The following is a 22,766-nucleotide window of genomic DNA, read 5'->3' as shown; positions in this document are numbered from 1 at the left end:
AGTGACTCTATTTACCTTCTTGCACTTTTTCAATTAGTTTTTCCGTCAATAGAGAATGTAAGTGACTCTATTTACCTTCTTGTACTTTTTCAGTCAGTTTTTTAGTTAATAGATAAGGTAAGTGACTCCATTTACCTAGTAAGATAAGTGACTCTATTTACCTTCTTGCACTTTTTCAATCAGTTTTTTCGTCAATAGATAAGGTAAGTGACTCTATTTACCTTCTTGCACTTTTTCAGTCAGTTTTTCAGTCAATAGATAAGGTAAGTGACTCTATTTACCTAGTAAGATAAATTTTTTAATGGACAAGGTAACCACCTGTGTTTTACCTTGTTCATCTTGGTAATTTTTTCATTTTGATATGCCCATTTGGAATTTTGAATGAAAATTCAGAATTTCGCTGAAGTTTCAAACTTTTGATGAATGATTTATAAACCTTTATCCGTTCAAAATCGAAGAATGACTGATAAAGTTCAAATGTAAAAATTTGTTGGATTTCAAATTCGATGAACGATTCGTTAAAATTTTCTCATTCCATTGTATCAAAATCTTAATATAATCTATAATATATTAAAAGTATGAAGATCTTAGAAAAGTGATTTGAACTTTTTACCTTTCTTTAAAATACTGTTCTTTAGACAAAACTGTCTTTTCACTATTTTTTTTAATTTATTATTAATTATTTTTATTATATTAACTAAACTCCTAAAATAATGGGACTCCTAAAATATATAAAGGAAAATTAATTAATATTTTCCTTTGTACAATATATTTATAACAATTATTCATATTTATGCTTTGAATTGTATGAAAGTCACTACTCTGTATTTCAACTTTTGCACGTTAATCTACTTTTGATACGTGATGAGTCTTTTTCAGTTTTTAACTCTTTTGAAATAATTTTCATTCTTTATTTTCATTTAATTCATTTTTTAGGGTCAAAATTTTTACTCAGACAAGAATTATTTCTATCAAAATCGAAGCTTTGTGATCACTATTGTATTGTTTTGTTGTAGTTTACAGGTCGTAAAAGAATGTCGATTGATTTTGAGGAATTTCTTGTGTAAAAGTTAGGTTTAATTGTATTATCTAAATATCTCTATTAGTTTTATTATTTTGTGATAGTTTATATGTTGTAGATGTATGTCTATCGGCTTAGAGGAATTTTTGTGCGCAAAATTTAAGGTAAAATTTAAGTTTAATTGTATTGTTTTGATATCTCTTTTATTGTATTATTTTGTTGTAGTTTACATGTGCTAGATAAATGTCGGTCGGCTTTGAAGATTTTTTTTAGGTAAAGGTTAGGTTTGATTGTATTGTTTTTTTATATCTGTGCTTTGAGAATTTTTTTTGTGTAAATGCTGGGTTTAGTTGTATTATTTTGATATCTCTATTATTGTATTATTTTATTAGAGTTTACAAGTATTAAATAAGTGTTGGAGGGCCATAAATTTTTTTTTGTGTGTAAATATTAGATTTAATTGTATTATTATATTGTCTATATCATCTTATTATTTTGTTACAGTTTACATATGCTAGATTTTATGATAAAAGTTATGTTTAATTACATAAATTTTTCATCTTTACATATTCAAAAGATAATAAATTTAATTATTATATTCATCTTTATTATTTTAACAAATTTTTTATTTAATGCAATATTAGAACTCATTAAAGTGACGTACGTGTACGAGGCGCGTACAGCTAAACTAGTACTCAATAATAGTGCTAGACAATACACATTTTTTTTTAACCAGGTAAATCTCATTCTCTCTTAGACCCCACATGTAAAATTAATAAGAGTTCTTTTTTTTCTTCTTTTTGAATTTGATTCTCAAGAAATCACACACAATTTATCAATTTCAACTAACATCAAAATTATAACCACATAAATCAGATAGAAAGTAGGGAATTCAGGTCTCCCCATTAATAATAATAATAAACATAAACATTAACATTATTTTCATTCTACTACTTATTTTCCTCTCCTTTCTTTTCCTGTGTGATGGCAATGGCAGCCATGAAAAGAATTGCCTCCTATCAAAGATATGGAACCCCATTTCACTGCAGAAATCAACTCGTGACAGGCAAATGAGGAAGTCCACAGCCTTCGTTTGGAAGTCAGTCACGCAGCACGCTTGAAATTATCTCCATAGTAATACGCTGACCCGACCATCAGCGCAACTGTACCACCTTGAACAAGAACTCTAGCTCTCATTAGTTGCTGACCTAATTGAGAATTTCCCCTCTTGAAACTAATGAGTCCAGCAGCAAGCACTCCTGCCGTGAGAAATGCACCTGAAATTCACAAAGTTACAAATTGCATTATAGAATACGAGTTCGTATTAGATAAGTGTCTGGTCTGGTAACGAGTACTATTCAGCCACCATTTAGCCAAAACATAGAACCAGTGGATGATCAACAGGGATTGAAAAGATTTAACACGGACGGTATCTCACAGGAAAGTAATGTGTCACTTCTCAAGAATTCAAAACAGAAGACCAGATGACCTTGATTTTATAAGCAGAAACATATATAAGACCATAATGAAGGAAGTAGGCAAGCTGATCAACATTCTCTCGACTTCCCTGCTCATTATCATTAAAGCAGGCATCGAAACCTATGCAACACCACATATAACTCGAACTAATAATTAAAGAACTTAGGCATTAGGTTGCTTCTGTAGGTTCAATATTCTTTCATTTTTTCTTTCATTCAAATTGCACCAGTCATTGAATTGTGAAGTTGCATCATCGTTGTTCTTGAAATAGGAGATGTTGCTCGGCACATTTGAGCTCAAACCAAACAAGATAGTTATATAGACGAGTCTGAACAACCATCACTCCACTTAAGTCTTAACCAGGATGAATTACCACCAATGGCGCTCCATATATAACTCCTCAAAAGCAATCCTAGGAGGTAAAACCCACATTAGTCATCACAACCTACTTAGAGCTTCAGCATCCCTCTTACAAACCTAGACGGCTTTGGTGTCTGTTGATAGTTTAATTTTCTTCATTTTCACAATGAATAATCCACAAACGACTTCACCATATTCATAATTCTCACTTCTACTTAAGTCCCCATCATACCCATGTTGGCTAACACATTTCTCATAGGAGGCACAATAGGTCTTTTATAGAGAGATATCGAATATATCACTTGCAATTCACACCAACCAGAAGAAGCTCCTATATTTTGCCTAATCAGGTATTACCACTTCAGGTACATAAACAGTCTTAATTCTCATACGGATCATCTAAGACATAGCTCCAAATTATGTGTGTCATCCAGGAGCCACGACATAACAAAGGACAGATAGCATTTCGTACAAATGTTAATAGCAAGAAGAACAAAATTAACCGCAAAGCAGTATCATATATTCAGCAAGTACTAGAGGCAACAACACAGTAGGGACAACAACAACAACAACATACCCAGTGTATGTCCACATAGTAAGGTCTAGGGAGGGTAGGGTATACGCAGACCATACCACTACCTCAGGTGAAGTACAGAGGTTGTTTCCGATAGACCTCGGCTTAGGACCGACAACGGTATAACAAACACAAAACATATATGCATATAAACTCGTACAGTATGCAAAAATAAACTAACACCGCTAGCCACAAGATGATACTAAAAACTATCTATCCGAAATCATAGACAACACTCACCACCCCGAACAAGAATCATTAGACACAAATAAAGAACGCTCCCCTACTGTTACCGACGCACTCCCGCCCCCTAACCCTCTACCCTAATCTGCGTCCTCCACACCTTCCTATCAAGGGTCATGTCCTCCGTAAGCTGTAATTATTCCATATCATGCCTAATCACCTCCCTCCAATATTTCTTCGACCTACCTCTACCTCGCCTAAAACCATCCATAGCAGTGTCTCACACCTCCGCACTGAAGCATCAGAGTCCCTCCTCATCATGTGCCCGAACCAATGTAACCGCACTTCTCGCACCTTATCCTCCATAATCTCATTCCTCACCCTATCTTTCCTGATATGTCCACACATCCATCGCAACATCCTCATCTCTGTCACCTTCAACTTTTGGATGTGGGAGTTCTTAACTGGCCAACACTCCGCTTCATACAACATAGCCACTCGAACTGTCACTCTGTAAAATTTACCTTTAAGCTTCAAGGATACCTTCTTATCACATAAAACTCCCAAAGCGAGCCTCCATTTCAACCATCCTGCCCCAATACGATGCGTGACATCCTCATCAATCTAACCATTGCCCTGAACCCCAGATAATTGAAACTCTCCCTCTTTTGAGTGGCCTGAGAGTCCAGCTTCACAACCACGTCAGCCTCCTGCGACACATCACTAAACTTACACTCCAAGTACTCCGACTTGGTCCTGCTCAACCGAAATCCTTTAGACTCCATAGTCTGTCTCCAAATCTCCAACTTATCATTAATTCCTCCCCGAGTCTCGTCAATCAGTACCACATCATCAGTAAATAACATACACCAAGGCACCTCCCCTCGAATATGTCGCGTAAAAACATCCATCACAAGGCAAATAAAAAAGGGTTAAGAGTCGATCCCTGATGCAACCCTATCAAAATCGAAAAGTGCTCCGAATCTCCGCCTACTGTCCTCACACGAGTCTTCGCCATCATACATGTCCTGAATCGACGTAGTGTACGTCACGGGCACCCCTATAGCCTCCAAGCACCTCCACAGAATCTCCCTGGTGCCCTGTCATATGTCTTCTCAAGATCAATAAACACCATGTGCAAATCCTTCTTTCTCTCCCGAAACTATTCCACTAATCTCCTCACAAGGTGAATGGCCTCAGTAGTCGAGCGACCGGACATGAAACCGAACTAATTCTCAAAGATAGTCACGATGCTTCTAAACCTCAACTCTACCACCTTTTCCCAAACCTTCAAAGTAGGACTCAACAACTTAATACCTTTATAGTTGTCGCAACTCTGGATGCTCCCTTGTTCTTATATATTGGAATCATCGTACTCCACCTCCACGCTTCAGGCATCTTCGCCGCCCTAAAAATGATGTTAAACAACCTTGTCAACCACTCCAAACCTGCACCGCCGGTGCTCTTTCACAAATCCACTGAAATCTCGTCTGGCCCCGTCGCCCTACCCCGACGCATCCTACAAATAGCCTCCTTGACCTCCTCAACCTTGATACGCCTACAATAATTATAATCGCGACACTCTTCAGATTTCTCCAAGTCCCCCAACACAAAACCTTTGTCCCCTTCGTCGTTCAAAAGTTTATAAAAATAGGACTGCCACCTCTTCCTAATGAGGGCATCCTCAACCAACACTACACCATCCTCTCCCTTGATGCATTTCACTTGATCAAGGTCACGAGCCCTCCGCTCCATGGCTTTAGCAAGCCTATACAACTTCTTATCCCTGCCTTTCTCCTCTAAAGCCGCATACAAGCTCTCAAAAGTTGTTGTCTTAGCCGCCGTAACCGCTAACTTAGCCTCTCTTCTAGCTACCTTATACTTCTTATTCATTTGCCTCTCCTCATCATCCTTCCTCTCAACCAACTTAGCATAAGCCAACTTCCACTTAACCTCTTCGTTCCACCGCCAGTCCCCTCGATGCTTACCAGATCAACCTCTCGAGACACCCAACGCCTTTCTAGCGGTCCTGGCGAACTCAGAACCAAAATAAGCCAAGAAATAAAAAAAGTGACCAAAATAGGTCACCTATTTAAAAAGTTACCAAAATAGACTAAACTTAATAAGTTATTACGTTTTTCACTTTTTTCTTAACGGTCAACTAATGAAGTTGACATTTTATTAAACGTAATAAATTATTACGTTTTATATATTTATTTGTAAAACGTATTAATTTCTTACGCTTTACACAAAATTCAAAATAATTAAAGACAGTGTTTTGTCACATCAGTAATAAATAATTTTTTTGAAAATAGTACCAAAACGTAAGAATTTCTTACGAGTTCCACTTTTTCCAGCAAATTACAACCCAGTTTTTCCACTTCACATCACCGTGGTCCCCCCACCCCATTTTCTTTTCTATCTTCTTACACTTTTAAGTTTCACTATTATAAAAAAATTTACGTTATGTTAATAAATTTATTTACATTTTACACTTCACTGCTAGTCCAAATAATTTATTTTTTCTCTGTGATAATTTTTTACGTTTTACATAAACATTTAAAAAAAAAAAAAGAAGTATCAATTGCCTCATGAACTTAGCACTTCCCTTATATTTATTCTATATCAAAAAATAACCATTTCTATCCTTAATTACCCGATTTCTCTCTAAAAAAATTATACTTTTGAGTTTTCCTCTACTCCAAAATAATGAAATGTTGAATTTTCGTCGATCAAATATGCTATTATCTAACAGAATTATATTTCTTTGTGTTAAAAATATGAAATTAATTTTTCCGATTAGTGTTTCAGTGTAGTTTCCGATTAGTGTTTCGATTAGGATATTGAGGAGACTCACATGCACAAATACGTTTCTTATTATAATTAATGGAGTGAAAATATCACAATTTAATTTAGGGGTGTACAAAAATCGTACCGACAAAAATGTTATTGATTTATCTTTATTTTTTAATGATTTTATAAAAAAATTATTGTGTTATTTATTCGATTTTGATTTTTTTTTATTGGTAAACCGATAACCCAATAAGATTATACTAAATAATTATTTTATATATATATATATATATATATATATAAACGTAGTTTTTGGTTGCAACTAAGATATATAATAGTGAAACTTAAGTGTGTAAGAATATAGAGAAAAGAAAATAGGGTGGGGAGTGGGGGACCACGGTGATGTGAAAGAAGTGGAAAAAGTGAGGGGTGGGGGATCACGTTTTAAATTTGCTGAAAAAAGTGAAACTCGTAAGAAATTTTTACATTTTGGTACTATTTTCAGAAAAAATATTTATCACTGATGTGACAAAACATTGTCTTTAATTATTTTGAATTTCATGTAAAACGTAAGAATTTCTTATGTTTTACATATTTTTTTGACAAAACGTAAGAAATTATTACGTTTTACAAATAAATATCTAAAACATAATAATTTATTGCGTTTAATAAAAAGTCAAATCCGTTAGTTGACTGTTAAGAAATAAGTGGAAAACGTAATGAATTATTGCGTTTAGCCTATTTTGGTAGCTTTTTAAATAAGTGGCCTATTTTGATCACTTTTTTTATTTCTTGGATTATTTTGGTTCCGAATTCTGCAACTGGTAGTCGTCTCCCACATACTATCCACATCCCCTCTACTCTCCCAAGCCCCCTACTCTTCAACTTCTCCCTCAACTCCAAAGCACTAGCCAAAGTCAAACTACCCCACTTAATCCTGGGCCGAGCCTCCACACTCCTCTTCTTTCTGCCCTGATTGATTACCAAGTCCATTACCAACAACAAAGTAGGGAGATTAATTTTATTATTGAAATGAGATTATGGGATAAAAGATGAGATTAAAATTAGTAAATACTATTATATATATGAAATCAAATGCATTAATGACATCTGATTGATTCAAGAAATGATAGGATAAACTAAGCCCACCTTGAGGTGGAATTACTTAGTTCCATGGAAGCTAAAGGCTGAGAAACGATGTAATATCTTCAGATTATGTGTGATTGAACAATTTATTCAGCTGGTACAATGTAGCCCCCGTAGATACGACTGAAAACCTTTTGCAGTCCATCAGCTTCCTATTTTTAGAATAACACATCACTATTTAAGGGGCTATATAAATTTTTTGTGATATCAATTTTACTTTCATTTTATATCTCCTTAATGCCTTATACGAAATCTTTACTTCATCAAAAAAAAATGCGTGATTGAATTAAGTGGGACCAAAAAAAAAAAGGAGCAACAAAACTTCTTGTGAAAATGAAAACGATCCTGTAAAATGAAAGAGCTTCGAGGTCGAATAGAAAGATTCAATTTTTCATACTAATAAACTTATTATAGCGCCTGTTTTTGGAATAGCCTACACGCATATAGACATAAACATGATTCATGCTAAGACTAGTATTAAATCAAGCTTGACTAACTTTACACTTTTATTTTATTTAGTATGTCAAGGAGAACCTTAGCGTAACTAGTAAAGTTGTTGTCATGGACAAGGAGATCACAAGTTCAAACTCCAAAACCAACGTCTTCCGAAATGTTGGGGTAAGATTGTCTAATAGACCTTTGCATCTGACCCTACCCATACCCTAAGTATAGCAAGAACTTAGTGCACCAAATTGCCCTTTATTTTATTCCGTACGAAGATAATATGAAATGAGCTTAAATGAAGAATTCGGAATTCATACAATCAACATCAACTTGTTTGAGACTGATGCCTAGTTTTAAAATAACAGTGGGGTGTGGATCAGATTGTGCACACCTTGATTAATTCCACCTTCCACCAGCAATAGGTATCAGGTAACTCTATCCACCAAAACTAGAACAGACGTAACAGTACTGCTCGGGTCAACTTGCACGCGCACCTCGACTAACTCCAAGGGATACCTCCTCCCACCAACAACAAATACTAGGTAACTCTATTCATTAAAGCTAGAAAAACGTACCCATACTATTCAGGTGAGCTTACACGCACCTCGACTAATTTCACGGAATACCACCTGCCACTTCCCACCAACAACAAGTACTAGGAAACTCTATTCATCAAAGCTAGGAAAACCACAACCATACTATTCAGGTCAACTTGCACACACCTCGACTAATTCCACGAAATACACTTGCTACCTCCCACCAACAACAGGTACTAGGTAACTCTATTCATCAAAGCTAGAAAAAATGCAACCATATTGTTCAGGTCAACTTGCACGCACCTCGACTAATTCTACAGTGTACCACCTGCCACCAGCAACAGGTAACTCTATCTACCAAATTCACATATAAATCAAATTCACCAAGCAACTGGGCAACAATTTAGATACGCATACAAACAACATCACAATAAAATACAAAATTTAACCATTTCAAAAAAATCAAAATACCACAAAAAAAGAAAAATAATAATTAAAATTAGGGTTTATGGAAAAAGTACCGAGAGGAACGAGACGATTTCGATGACGCTTGTTGTCCGGAAATATTGAATCCATTTCTGAATCAACCGATCCCATTTCTGTAACTATAGATATTCAACAATTTTTGGGGATTTTCTCTTCCTTTTTCGATCTCTCTCTTTGTGTGTGTGTTTGAGGTGTAACTACGTGTGCCGTTCTCTTCCCCTCCTTTTTCTCAAAAGGGTCAATTTTGTAGAGTATTTGACAATTTGACATGCACACGACCTTAGATAAAAAAGATATGAAAGGGAAAGATAAAAGATGGTTTGATTTGAAATAAGGGTCAGTTTCACCGTGGAAATTTTTTAGGTTTTTGTTGTTTTCATAATTTTTCAACTCAATTTTAACTTTTATTATTATTACATATAATTTTAATTTTTTAAATTTTTACATAAAGTTTTCCTTATAACATTATTTTTTCAATATTACGTATATAACTGTTTTAAAGAATAAGATAACTATAATTTCAAACTTAATACTATCCTAATTAATATATATCTCTTTTTCTCTCTCATCATTATTTTTATCTCTTATTTAATTTTCTTCTTTATTTAAGACATTATTTTACTGCTAATTTATATTTATACCCATAAATATATAAAGTATTATATTTATAATAGAAATATACAAAGTATGTTATATATAAAATTTATACCATAGACACACATATATAAATATACAAAGTATGTTATATATTAAGTTTATACCATGTATATACCATATACACACATATATAAAAATACAAAGTATGAAGAAACATACTAAGCATATTTATATATTTATGGTATATGATATAATATACCATAAATATGCAAAGCATGTTTTACATAAAAATAATTTATTCACACACAGTAAAATCTTTCATGTATAAGAAAATTAAAGAAATAAATTAGCGGTATCCTAAAATTTAATAACAACTCATCATTTCCTATATTTTAGGAACGGAAAACGAAGGAAATAAATTCCTAAAAAAATAAGTTTGTTTGTAAGATAATATTTGTTACCTAAAAAATAGGAACTGTTAATATAACATCCATATTTAAAATTTTCAAATATGAGAAACGGATATTAATGTAAATATTATATATGTTTTAATTGAAATTCATTAAATATGGTCATGTATGTGTAATTATTTTTATAATAGTGGCTAATCGTGTTCTTTTTTCATTAGTAGGTAAATTTTAGTTGGGTGATTTTGATAGTTTGTAAAAGTTAGGGCATAAAATCATATTTAAATTATTTTTTTTCAAAAGTAAAAAAAATAATTCAAAAAAGACATGTCTAAACACAACTCCAACTCCAATTTCAACTCCAACTCCAGAAAAATTTAGTTTTCATGGTCAAACGGCTACTAAGTTATCTCGAATTAATAATTTTAAAATTAGTTATTTTATCATATATGTATGGTATATCTTATTATTAAGACTTAAATGGTGGCGTACATAATTAGACTTCAAATCTATATATGTACTAGTTTTAGCATGTGTAACGTTTGATTATTTAAAATTAAATAACTTTGTCAATTGTGGAGTTTTCCAGTGAAGTAATAAAAAGTTAACTTACTTTTCAAAGAATCTTCATATTTTTAATATAATAATGTAAATATAAATATATATTTTAGTGTAAACATATGTATATATGACCACCAGAAGTTTTAAGTGGTTGATCGATCATCATTTTTGCATTTGTTATGCAGTATCTCTTTCCCTTGCTGTCATAGGCTAAGAGAGACCAACAATTTCAACCATATTTTTTGTATGATTATTTTTTTATATTTAAAATATTTCCTTATTTTTTAAGTCAAACATTTATAAAATCATTGATTATATTCTTATTACGTACTTCAAAACTTTGATACTTCTTAAATTTTTCTTATTCTAACACTTTTATATTTATTTCTAGATTTTTCAATTTTTCTTAAAATCAAATTTTGTTGATTTAGAATTATTTTTCAAATTTTCTTAAAATCAAATTTAGTTGATTAAAATTCTTAAACTAATGGAAAAAGTAATAGTTCAAAAAAGGAACGATTATTTTTTTCTTCTATATTTAAAATCTTTTCTTATTTTTAAAGTCAAATCTTTATAAAATCATTCATTACATTCTTATTACGTACTTAAAACTTTTAAAACTTTGGTACTTCTTAAATTTTTCTTATTCTAACGCTTTTATATTTATTTCTAGATTTTTCAAATTTTCCTAAAACCTAATTTTGTTGATTTAGAATTCTTAAACTAATGGAAAAAGTATGGATTTTTCAAATATTATTAAAATCAAATTTAGTTTATTAGAATTCTTAAACTAATGAAAAAAATATTAGTTGTCATTAGTTCTGATGACTTTTAATAAGTAACAGTTTTACCATAAATATATTTAATTATTGCGCTTTGCACGTGTATCTCATACAATGAGTTCATTTTTATAAAATCACTTCAGTATTATTAAAGAAAATATATCTTGATTGATAAATAAACATGCCTATTATACTATAAATATACAGTCATTGGATTAAAATTCTACTTTCACTTTTTTTTTGGATAAATTATTTGATATCATTAGAATTCAATTCACTTAGTACTTTTCTAAAAGCTAGATTGTTAATTAACTAAATCTCCTAATATCTCACGAGGATGAAAGGAAAAAAAAAAAAGAAATTCGTATACAATTAGAGTGGTTAACCAATTTCTTATGACAAAATATAATTCAAAGAATTTGGTCAAAATTGTAAATAAGTCTATTTCAAATGATTTATTGTATGTAAGTCATTATAAAAAAAAATCACAAAAAACATCTTAATTAGCAATTACCTATCTGGAATACATGGCAATTTAGTATTTAAACTTCAAGAACATACAAAAATCATCGAAGAAAACTTCTCAATTAGTAGAAGTCTAACAAAATACATGATAATTTTTTTTATAACATAAAAAATATACTAAAATTTTAAAAAACTTACCTCAAATCACAAGAAAATTTGTCTCTTCAATCATAAATACTGTTAATATTTCACTAACTTTTCAATTAGCAATTGTTTATTAGGAATACATGATAATTTATTATTATAAAGTTCAAGAACATACTAAATTAAATTTTAGAGAACTTACCTCAAATCACAAACAAATTTATTTCTTTAATCATAGATATTATCAAGATTGTAAACATCAAAAACAAAATTTTTAGAAAACATACCTTAAATCAAATCCAATTTATGAACAACGATAATAAAGAAAAAAAATATTTGAGAACTACATTGTGGAAGTATTATTGTGGAAAGGAAGAATTCTCAATTTGTAAGAAATTTTAGGTTTAGTTTACTTTCTTTCTTTGTCATTTCAGTTTGTATTTATTTAATTTAATAAAATAGCCTTTGTGATCTTTTGTATTTCTATGTTTTTTTTTTCTTTCTTCTTTTTTTCCCCCTTTTTCCTCCACACGTTTTCTTTCTTCCTTTTCAATTCTATTTAGTTTTCTTTCCATTTATGTATTTTTCTTTTTTTTTTTTGTTCTCTTTTTTGCTATAGACTTTTTTTTGTTGTTCTTTTCAATTCAAATTGACATTATTTTTTATTTATTTAATTTATTAATAAATTACATATAAGGTAAGATTTGAATTGATGTAGAACTTTCTTTCCTAACTCAAATAAGGATTTTAATTAATTTCAAAGTTCTAATGTTAATAATAACTAAATAATAATTTGAGGAAAATAGTGAATAGACGATTTCGTCTAAAGATGAGACTTTTAATGAAAGACAAAAAGTTCAAATCACTTTTCTAATGGTCTTCACACTTTTAATATATTATAGATATAAAAGAGAATAAGTAGCATGCTGATGTGGCATATCTAGAATGTCAAGAAAGGTATTTATCTTTCACCACATTTTTTTTTGACTTTTTTTTCATATTTTATATGTTAAATTATTTTTTATTCTTTTAAAAGGAAAACGTAACAGTCACATAATAAGGAACGGTTACATTTTCTTCACATTAATTCAAAGCAATTTAAGTCCTTTACAATAAACACCCAATTAAATACAATTAATGCACTTAATACTTATATCTATTAAATTATTTTTTGGAGTTATCTTTCTAATCATTTTGGTTAGTATAAATAGTGAAGAAAATAATTTCTAATGCATAAACATTCCTCTGCATAAACATTCCTTATTTTTCATTCCACACCGTCCTCAAGTCTTCTTCATTAGTTATGAAGATTTGGTCTTTATAATGAATTTCTTTATCTTTTCTTCTACGTCTTCCGTTCTCTTTCAAGTTCCAACTTTCTTATTTATTGGTTTAGGAAATATTCAGCTAATGTCATTGGGGTTTGTCATGAAAATTGACATTCAAGGAAATCATTGTCCAGATAGTGTAACCACAATTATTTCGAACCTCTAATCTTGCTGCTTCAAAATGAGTGAAGAGGAGAAGTAGTACAACAACAAAAAAAAGAAAAATGAACATGCACTTGAAAATTGATATTTACTTAGTTTTCTTGAGAGTTTTAGTGTGATGATAAAGTATTATTACTTTGCTAGCTATTTTATATTAGAGTTTGTCCATGTATTTTTGTTGAAAAGTATCTGTAAATGGGTTATAACTTCTGTAAATGCTACTCTCAAGTTTCTTTCCTACTTGCACCCTTACACATATCTTCATTTATAAAAATAAATGCTTGCAGCTTAATATGTTTGCTATGTATGTTTATATTGTTGATTAGTTTAATTACAGTTTGATAAATTTTTGTTGCAATATGTTTGTCCATTATCTGCAAGCTTAATGAGGTTATTTTCATTTTTTACTCTTACAAATAGGATCTTGAACTTTTTATTTTTAATTTAAACAATTGCTTTAAGGGAAAGGCTATGAGGTAAATTATCGTGTCTGAGTTTTCATTTTCATGTTATTTCTCTTTTTCCTATTCTAATCGTTCTGCAAGATGTACTATTTTATGACAATTCACATGTTGCTTCTATATTTTAGATATTTAAATCACAAAATGATATGCCATGAATATTTATTTTACTTATCACTTTAAGTGTATATTATTTCTTTTATGACTTCTGTATTTTATTATATACAATATCTCATAACTCTATATAGAAATAATATGCAAATAAAATGACTTACTGGCTATAGTATATATCCCCAACAATGCATTTAAATGGATAAACGAATGTGTTAGATATTTAGGTGGATGGTGATAATTTTAAAAATCATTTCCTTCAATAAAGCTAATACCAGAGGAGTCAAGTTAAATACAAAATTAAGTGATAAAATGAATTAGAATTTAGAATCTAACCTTTATTTGGATGAAGGTTGAAAAGAATCTTTAAAATATAATAAAAAATGATTTCATGAATCTAATATTTATTTTCTCCACATTAATTCAAAGCAATTTAAGTCCTTTACAATAAACACCCAATTAAATACAATTAATGCACTTAATACTCATATTCATTAAATTATTTTTTAGTGTTATCTTTCTAATCCTTTTGGTTAGTATAAATAATGAAGAAAATCATTTCTAATGCATAAACATTCTTCATTTTTCATTCCACACTGTCCTCAATTCTTCTTCATTAGTTATGAAAATTTGGTCTTTTTAATGAATTTCTTTATCTTTTCTTCTATGTCTTTCATTCTCTTTCAAGTTTCAACTTTCTTATATATTGGTTTAGGAAATATTCATCTAATGTCATTGGAGTTTGTCATGAAGATTGACATTCAAGGAGACCATTATCCAAATAGTGTAACCATAATTATTTCGAACCTCTAATCTTGCTGCTTCAAAATGAGTGAAGAGGAGAAGTAGTGCAACAACAAAAAAAGAAAAAATGAACATGCACTTGCAAATGCCCATTGATATTTATTTATGTTTTTTTGAGAGTTTTAGTGTGATGATAAAGTATTATTACTTTGCTAGCTATTTTATATTAGAGTTTGTGCATGTATTTTTGTTGAAAAGTATCTGTAAATAGGTTATAACTTCTGAAAATGCTACTCTCAAGTTTCTTTCCTATTCGCACCCTTACACATATCTTCATTTATAAAAATAAAAGCTTGCAGCTTAATATGTTTGCTATGTATGTTTATATTGTTGATTAATTTAATTACAGTTTGATTACTTTTCGTTGCAATATGTTTGTCCATTATCTGCAAGCTTGACGAGGTTATTTTCATTTTTTACTCTTACAAATAGGATCTTGGACTTTTTATTTTTAAATTTAAACAATTGCTTGAAGGGAAAGGCTATGAGGTAAATTATCGTGTCTTAGTTTTCATTTTCATGTTATTTATCTTTTTCCTATTCTAATCGTTCTGCAAGATGTACTATTTTATGACAATTCACATGTTGCTTCTATATTTTAGATATTTAAATCACAAAATGATATGCCATAAATATTTATTTTATTTATCACTTTAAGTGTATATTATTTCTTTTATAACTTCTGTACTTTATTATATACAATATCGCATAGCTCTATATAGAAATAATATGCAAATAAATTGACTTACTGGCCATAGTATATCTCCAACAATGCATTTAAATGGATAAATGAATATGTTAGATATTTAGGTGGATGGTGATAATTTTAAAAATTATTTCTTTCAATAAAGCTAATACCAGAGGAGTCAAGTTAACTACAAAATTAAGTGATAAAATGAATTAGAATTTAGAATCTAACCTTTATTTGGATGAAGGTTGAAAAGAATCTTTAAACTATAATAAAAAATAATTTCATGAATCTAATATTTATTTTTTACATTGCGCAAAGCGCGACCAAATTCACTAGTTAACTAATACTTCCAATCAAATGTACAATAAAATACTCTATTTTTTCGTAAATATTTGTCCACTTTTAACTTAACACATACCTTAAGAAATAATAAATAGATGAGAGATTTTTCTATATTACCATTAAAATATAATAATTTTTTTACTTTAAAAAATATAATGAATGATATATTATATTTAATATCAATGGTAAAATTGATAAAAATAGATAATTATTTATTGATTTTATGAACTAAACAAGCATTGTTAAACATCTCAAAATAAAAAAATGAACAAGTAAAAATAGACAAAAAAAATAATAATCATGTATTTTATACCCAAATTATTGTACCTTATACCTCACGCTAAAAAAATCCTTAAATGTAGTGTTAATAGGTTGAGCATTGTCTAGTTTTTTTTTTTTTTTAGTATTGGTATTATTATTTTTTCATTATCTTATTTTTCAAGTTTTGTATTACATGATGTTTGATTATAGTTTTTTTTTTAAATGAATAGGCTAATTCTGTCTCTCAATTATCTATTTTGTGTTCGAGAAGATTCCTCAATTCCTCAATAATACCTCAAAATATATTAGTTGTGTTACGTGAGACAAGGGCATTCCCCACTCCATGACATGTTAATGTTCTTTTTGTTTTATTGTTGACATGTTAATGTTCTTTTTGTTTTATTGTTTGTAGTTGGTTCCTCTGGTATATCGATTTTTGTATAATCGGGGGTCGATAAGAAACAATGAAAAATGAGGCAAAAAAAAACTCCAATGTCTCTGATCATTCCGCAATATTAATTAAGTTAGAGTGGGGTCAAGTCCTTCAAGCAACAATAAATAATTGTTTAACAACTACATTAGTTGTCTCAACAATTATTCAATTGTCCAATAACTTCGATAATTGTTGAAACAACTTTTACATCTATAGTTGTTGGGGTAATGTATACAAATAAAAAGCTGAAAAAATTATCGATCATATTCAATTTTTAAAATTTGAAGGACCTCTACTTAATTGATAAACTCATTTGTCTCTTTTAATTGCATCTCCTAGGAAACAATATTTATATATTCACAAAGTAGGAGTAAAGTTGCGTACAAACAATATTTATATGCTAGCACTGATTTTCAATCCAGAATTGACCTCTGGGTCAACTCTCTTCTTTCTCTGATACCTATATCTTCCCTGAAGGCAAGAACTGGCTGGTAAGAGGGGATTTTAATGAAGTCCTTAGGGTTTCTGAGAAATTTGGAGGTTCCAGGATTAACCTTAATAGGTCCAACCTTTTTATGAACTGTTTAAATTATTGCAAGCTTATACACTTAGGTTTCAGAGGCCGTAAGTTCACTTGGTCCAATATTAGATACAGGAACAGACAATGCCTCATTCTTGAAAGGCTTGACAGATGGCTTACTAATGATGATTAGGTTCATCTATACCCTGAGACCACCATCACTCACCTCCCCAGAACCCACTCTGACCACTCTCCTCTTCTCCTTAATATTGGTTCAACCCTTACCAATCAAATTAAGCCTTTTAGAGTAGAATCCATGTGGCTTTGTCATTAGTATTTTTCTAACCTTAAAAAAGAGTCCTTCCTTAACTGTCTTTACATCACTGTGGTAACCTCTGACTTTGAAGACAAGGCCATGGATTGGAATAGACTTATCTCTGGGAACACCTTCACCAAGAAAAAACACTTGCTTGCAAGGTTAGCTGGCATCCAGAACTTTTCTAACTACCCAACTAGCCTCTTTCTTTATGGGCTGGAGGCCAACCTTCTGAAGGAGTTCAATCATATCTTCACCCTGGAAACTGAGTTCTGAAAACTTAAGTCCAGAATCTCCTGGATTCTAGAAGGAGACTTTAATAGCAGATTATTCCAAACTTTCACCCTCAACAGGAGGAGAAGAAACAAAATCAACTCCCTCATTAATGACAGTGGTACTTGGCATTACCACCATAAAGACATTGCCAACATTATGTCTTCCTATTATGCTAACCTCTACACTACTGAGCATACTTTGGGGTACCTTGCTACCCAGCTCAACCCCTCTACTAAGGGTAACATCAACTCTCTTAATCATGATTCCCTTCAAGCCATACTTTCCTTGGAAGAGGTCAACAGAGTTGTCTTTTCATTTAAGCCCAACACGGCCCCTGGGCCTGATAGCTTACATCCCTTTCTGTACCAGAAATTTTGGAAAACTATGCCCCCCTCGCCCGTTTAAATTTTATAAGAAAACATTTACCTCCTACTCTATGGACCCCAAAGTAAATTCTACTTATCTGTGCCTCATCCCTAAATGTAGGAATGCCACTTCTCTTAAGAACTTTATACCCATAGGCCTTTGTAATACCTAGTATAAGCTTATCATCAAGATCATAGCCACCAAGCTGAAGCCTTTCTTGGCAAAAATCATTGGCCCCAGCCAGGCCAGCTTCATGGATAACAAGAGGGCCTCTGACAATGCCATTATTGTCCAAGAATATGTCAGCCATTTCTCCAGGATGAAAGGTAAGAAGGCTAACATGCTCTTAAAAATTGACCTAGATAAAGCTTTTGATAGGCTGGAATGGCCTTTTATTATACTAACGCCTGTCTTCTTTAATTTTCCCCAAAACCTCATCAAACACATCCTCTCTTGTATATCTTCCTCCTCCATCTCTATTCTGGTTAATGGGGGGAAACCACAAACTTTACTCCCCTAGGGGCATCAGGCAAGGGGACCCCATGCCCCTACCTCTTCATCCTCTGCATGGAGAAGAATCAACTATGGAGTTGATACCCTTCATTGGACACCTATTTCCATCTCCAATAAGGGCCACCATATCTCCCATTTATTTTTTACAGATGACCTCACTCTGTTTGCAAAAGCTGATCCAAAAAACTGTCACACCATTAATAGAATCCTCCACAGTTTCAGCTTCTATTATGGGAAAAGGATCAACTTGGCTAAATCTAAGGTTTTTTTCTCAGCAAATTGTAAACCTAAGGACCAGGGAAACCTCACCACTATTCTGGACATCCACCCTTCGACCAATTTTGACAAATACCTGGGCTTTTCTATCTTTCATAAAATCCCATGAAGGGTGACTTTTAATTCCTCATTGACAATCTAAATAGCAAACTTAATGGGTGGAAAACTAAATTCCTCAACATGACAGGCAAGGTAACCCTAGCTAAATCCTCCTTGGCTAGCATCCCTAATCATGTTATGCAGCACATCCACCTTCCCAGCAACATTCATAAACTCATTAAAAAAACCCAAAGAAACTTCATTTGGGGATCCACTGATGTCAAAAAAAAAAATGCACCTTCTGGGGTGGGACACCATCACCCTTCCCAAAAGAGATGGAGGACTGGGTATGCTTAGGGCTGACATAAAAAAACAAAGCTCTTCTTTGTAGCTTGGGTTGAGAATGTACTCTAACCCTACTTCCCTTTGGGCCAATACTCTTTTTTCTAAGTATAGGACGGAGAGGAAGACCAATGTGGGCTCTAGAACTTAGAAGAACATCTCCAATTGTTGGAGGCTTTGCAGTGATGCCCTCTTCTAGGCCATTAAGGATGGTGCCAAGATGAATGCCTGGGAGGATAGATGGGTCCAGGAATACCCCTTATCTCATCTATTGTTCAGGGATCTATCCCAACCTTCTATGACCATATCAAGGACAATGATATCTGGAAGGAAGGTAGATGGGACTTCACTCCCCTGCTTTTTTAGATCCCTCCCAGTATTATCCACAATATCCAAAATGTCTTTCTTCAGAGCTTTCACTTAAAGCAAAACACTCCTCTTTGGAGACTTACTGGGATAACACCTTTTCTTGTAAAAGTGCCTACCACTACATCAACAACCTTGAAAGACACACTATCAATACCCTTCAATCCTACAACTGGATATGGCAGCTTAGAGTTCCTAACAAAATCAAGACCTTCATGTGGCTCATGCACCACACCAGCCTTCCCACTATATCCACTCTTGGCAAAAGAGGATTGAACATCAACATCTCCTGTCACAGCTACAATACTGATCAGGAGGATCAATATCACATCTTCTTTGGGTGCAATGTTGCCAAGACCTTTTGGCACCATCTTATTTAAAAATACAAAGGGAACTTGCATCTCAATATTCTCATGTTTAACACCAGCAATTGGCCTACCACCTGGAGAACTCTTAGTAAGGTTGATTTTGACCCCAACACCCCCTAGGATACCCTATCCCCTTCTGCCTCTGGCATCTCTGGAAGACCAGAAATGGTAATAACTTTCAAAATTCCAACTCCCACCCTTGCTTCAGCATACCTTATGTTGAAGCTGTTGAATATCACCACCTAGGGAATATTAGAAACCAGCTTCCCAAATCCAGCATCATCATAAAATTGTTTCCCCCCACCTTTAACCCCTTCAAACTTAATACAGATGGGTTCTGTCTTGGGAACCTAGGTAGGGGAGGGATAGGGGGATCATCAGGAATAGTCAGGGGGACTGGGTGGTAGGGTTTAGCAAGAGCTTCACTCATGCAACCAACAACCTCATAGAAATTTTTGCCCTGAAAGAAGGCCTTAAGATGGCCTGGATCAAAACTTAAAACCCTTAGATATCTGCATTGACTCTATGGAAGTGATTAACATGTTGCATTATGGGAATTTACTTTATAACTCAATTGTCTTCGAATGAAGATCTCTACTAGAGAACTTGGGGAATCCTCTAGTCTACCACACGTACCGAGAACATAATAGAGTAGCGGACTGGATGGCAAAGCAAAGATCGAAGCTAGACCTGTTTGAAAAGCTGCATATTTTTACAACTCCTCCCGCTAGTATAAGAGTAGTTTTTTGGGAAGAATTCAAGGGAAAATCATTCTCCCGAGTTGTATCCAGTAATGGGAACTCTAATCAAAACTCTTAAGTTTTTATACCTGATTAGGTTTTGCTCTGTAAAAAACTTTATATGTCTTTTCTTACTTAATGCACATCTTCTCTACGAAAAAAAGAAAAAAGTTGCGTACAAACACTCTCCTCAAATTCAATTTGGACATACCGTTGTTGTTGCTCTTGTTTTATATGAAATTAAGGTATAAGATTATAAGGCAGAGGATTGAACCTTCACCAATAAAGTAATAGTTTAGGTTATATCTAATTTTACCAACAATTAGAACATATATATATATATATATATATATATATATATATATATATATATAAATTCTATATCTCTAATCTATAATCTATAGCTATAATATATTAAAAGTGTGAAGACCCTTAGAAAAGTGAATCGAACTTTTTGTCCTTCATTAAAAGATTTCACAATAGAAAAAATCGTCTTTTCACCTTTTTCTTTAATTATTATTTTATTAAATTAAGGACTCCTATAATATATAGGAAGAACCCTGATTAAATAAATACATGAAAAACTTAAAAATCTTAAAATACATAAAATATATGAATCATAATATAAAAGAGGTTCTAAAATATATGGAAAGAAATTAAAAGCCCTATAAGTAAAGAATTTATCACCAATATAAAGAGTTATATTCTACTAATATGGGCAATGGCTGATAGTTATAGATTTAGGCCTGTTTATATGTTGATATATTTTGTCCATCGATAAAAGAGATTCAACACTTGGCCGACCAGATATTTTTGGCTTAAATCTCAATTGTAGCATAGATTGTTACGTTTCACCTTTGTCTATCAATCTTTAGGCGCATCTTTTGTTTATTTGGATTTAGAATTTAATTATTTATGTTCAGAATTTTTTCTATGTCAATAAATATTTTATTAACATTGTGTATTTGTTTAGGTTTCTAGAGTTGACTTTAGATTTAGGAGAACGTTTTCTCTACAAACATACATTCTTTTTTTCTAGGCTTTTTTAATTTTGATTTAGATTTAACATAATCATGTATGCCTTTGATAATTTTAGGTGTTTTTTGTTTCAGTTGAAGATTTCTTATCGAGAAATAATTGGGCAAAACAAACATATGCAGCACCAGTATCATGGTTATTCCTGGTGATTCAGTTACTGCTATTTTTCTCTTTGAAAGCTTTCCCCCAAACTCTCGTGTTATTAATTTAATTTTTCTATTTACTTTGCCAGTACTAAAAGCTTTATGTAGTGTTATGTATGGGTGTTATAGCCATACGGTGTATGCAGTTTTTAAGGATCCTAGATTAATTTAAAATACCTTACATATTAGAACTCAATGAAAGGTTTCTTTTTTTTCAGGATTTATGCGCCGATTAAAGTTTATAGTTCTTGCTTTTGAAATCTATCATCATATCATCTGTTATTTATTATATTTTGATCATGCATTGTTTTGTTGTTGTTGGCTTTACATTGCTTTCCTTAGTTATTACTTTATTATATTTTTCTTCTTTTTTATACTTAAATTTAATTATCACTTGAATCGAGGGTCTCACGAGAGAAGCCTATCAATAAGCAATTTACTCAGATTGCTATCTCATAAGAAATATGAACAAATAATTTTAAAAGTAGTTAGTTGAAACATTGAAAGGTGGAAGTGGTTGCAGAGTTTTTAACTTTTATGAAAATATTTTGATAGAATCTAAATCCATAAGAAAAAAAATGGGTGGCTTGTAAAAATACAGGTAATTGAGGTGTCAACATTCTGATAATGTAGAAGAAAGGAAGCATAGCACAGTATAGGATTGGAATAAGTGCCTCAACAAACACCTTCATGTAGTCATTTTTTTTTTTTTTTTTTTTCATAACTAAACGATTTTATTTCATTATCAAAGTAACATTATATACCATTTGCCAGTCTAGCGACGTAGTCTGGCACATTCTCATCTCACTCATATAGTCATTTTTAAAGCATTCTTTAGTTAAAAGAGAGTTGGTAAAATATATAGATCGCTTAAAATATATTATTTAGAAAA

General features: G+C 31.8%; 1 protein-coding gene across 1 annotated transcript; it reads right to left on the bottom strand.

Moving 5' to 3' along the window:
• Positions 1 to 1,788: 1,788 nt before the first annotated feature.
• On the bottom strand, positions 1,789 to 9,366 carry LOC107848331 (RING-H2 finger protein ATL48). The gene is made up of 2 exons (XM_016693070.2): positions 9,058 to 9,366; positions 1,789 to 2,298 (listed from the first exon to the last, which is right to left on the bottom strand). The coding sequence occupies exons 1-2, from the start codon at positions 9,131 to 9,133 to the stop codon at positions 2,126 to 2,128; spliced, it is 249 nt and encodes an 82-aa protein (XP_016548556.1). The 5' UTR covers positions 9,134 to 9,366; the 3' UTR covers positions 1,789 to 2,125.
• Positions 9,367 to 22,766: the final 13,400 nt, after the last annotated feature.

Source organism: Capsicum annuum, chromosome 11 (assembly GCF_002878395.1).
Source record: "Capsicum annuum cultivar UCD-10X-F1 chromosome 11, UCD10Xv1.1, whole genome shotgun sequence".
NCBI lineage: Eukaryota > Viridiplantae > Streptophyta > Magnoliopsida > Solanales > Solanaceae > Capsicum > Capsicum annuum.
This window is presented reverse-complemented; position numbering and strand designations above follow the sequence as displayed.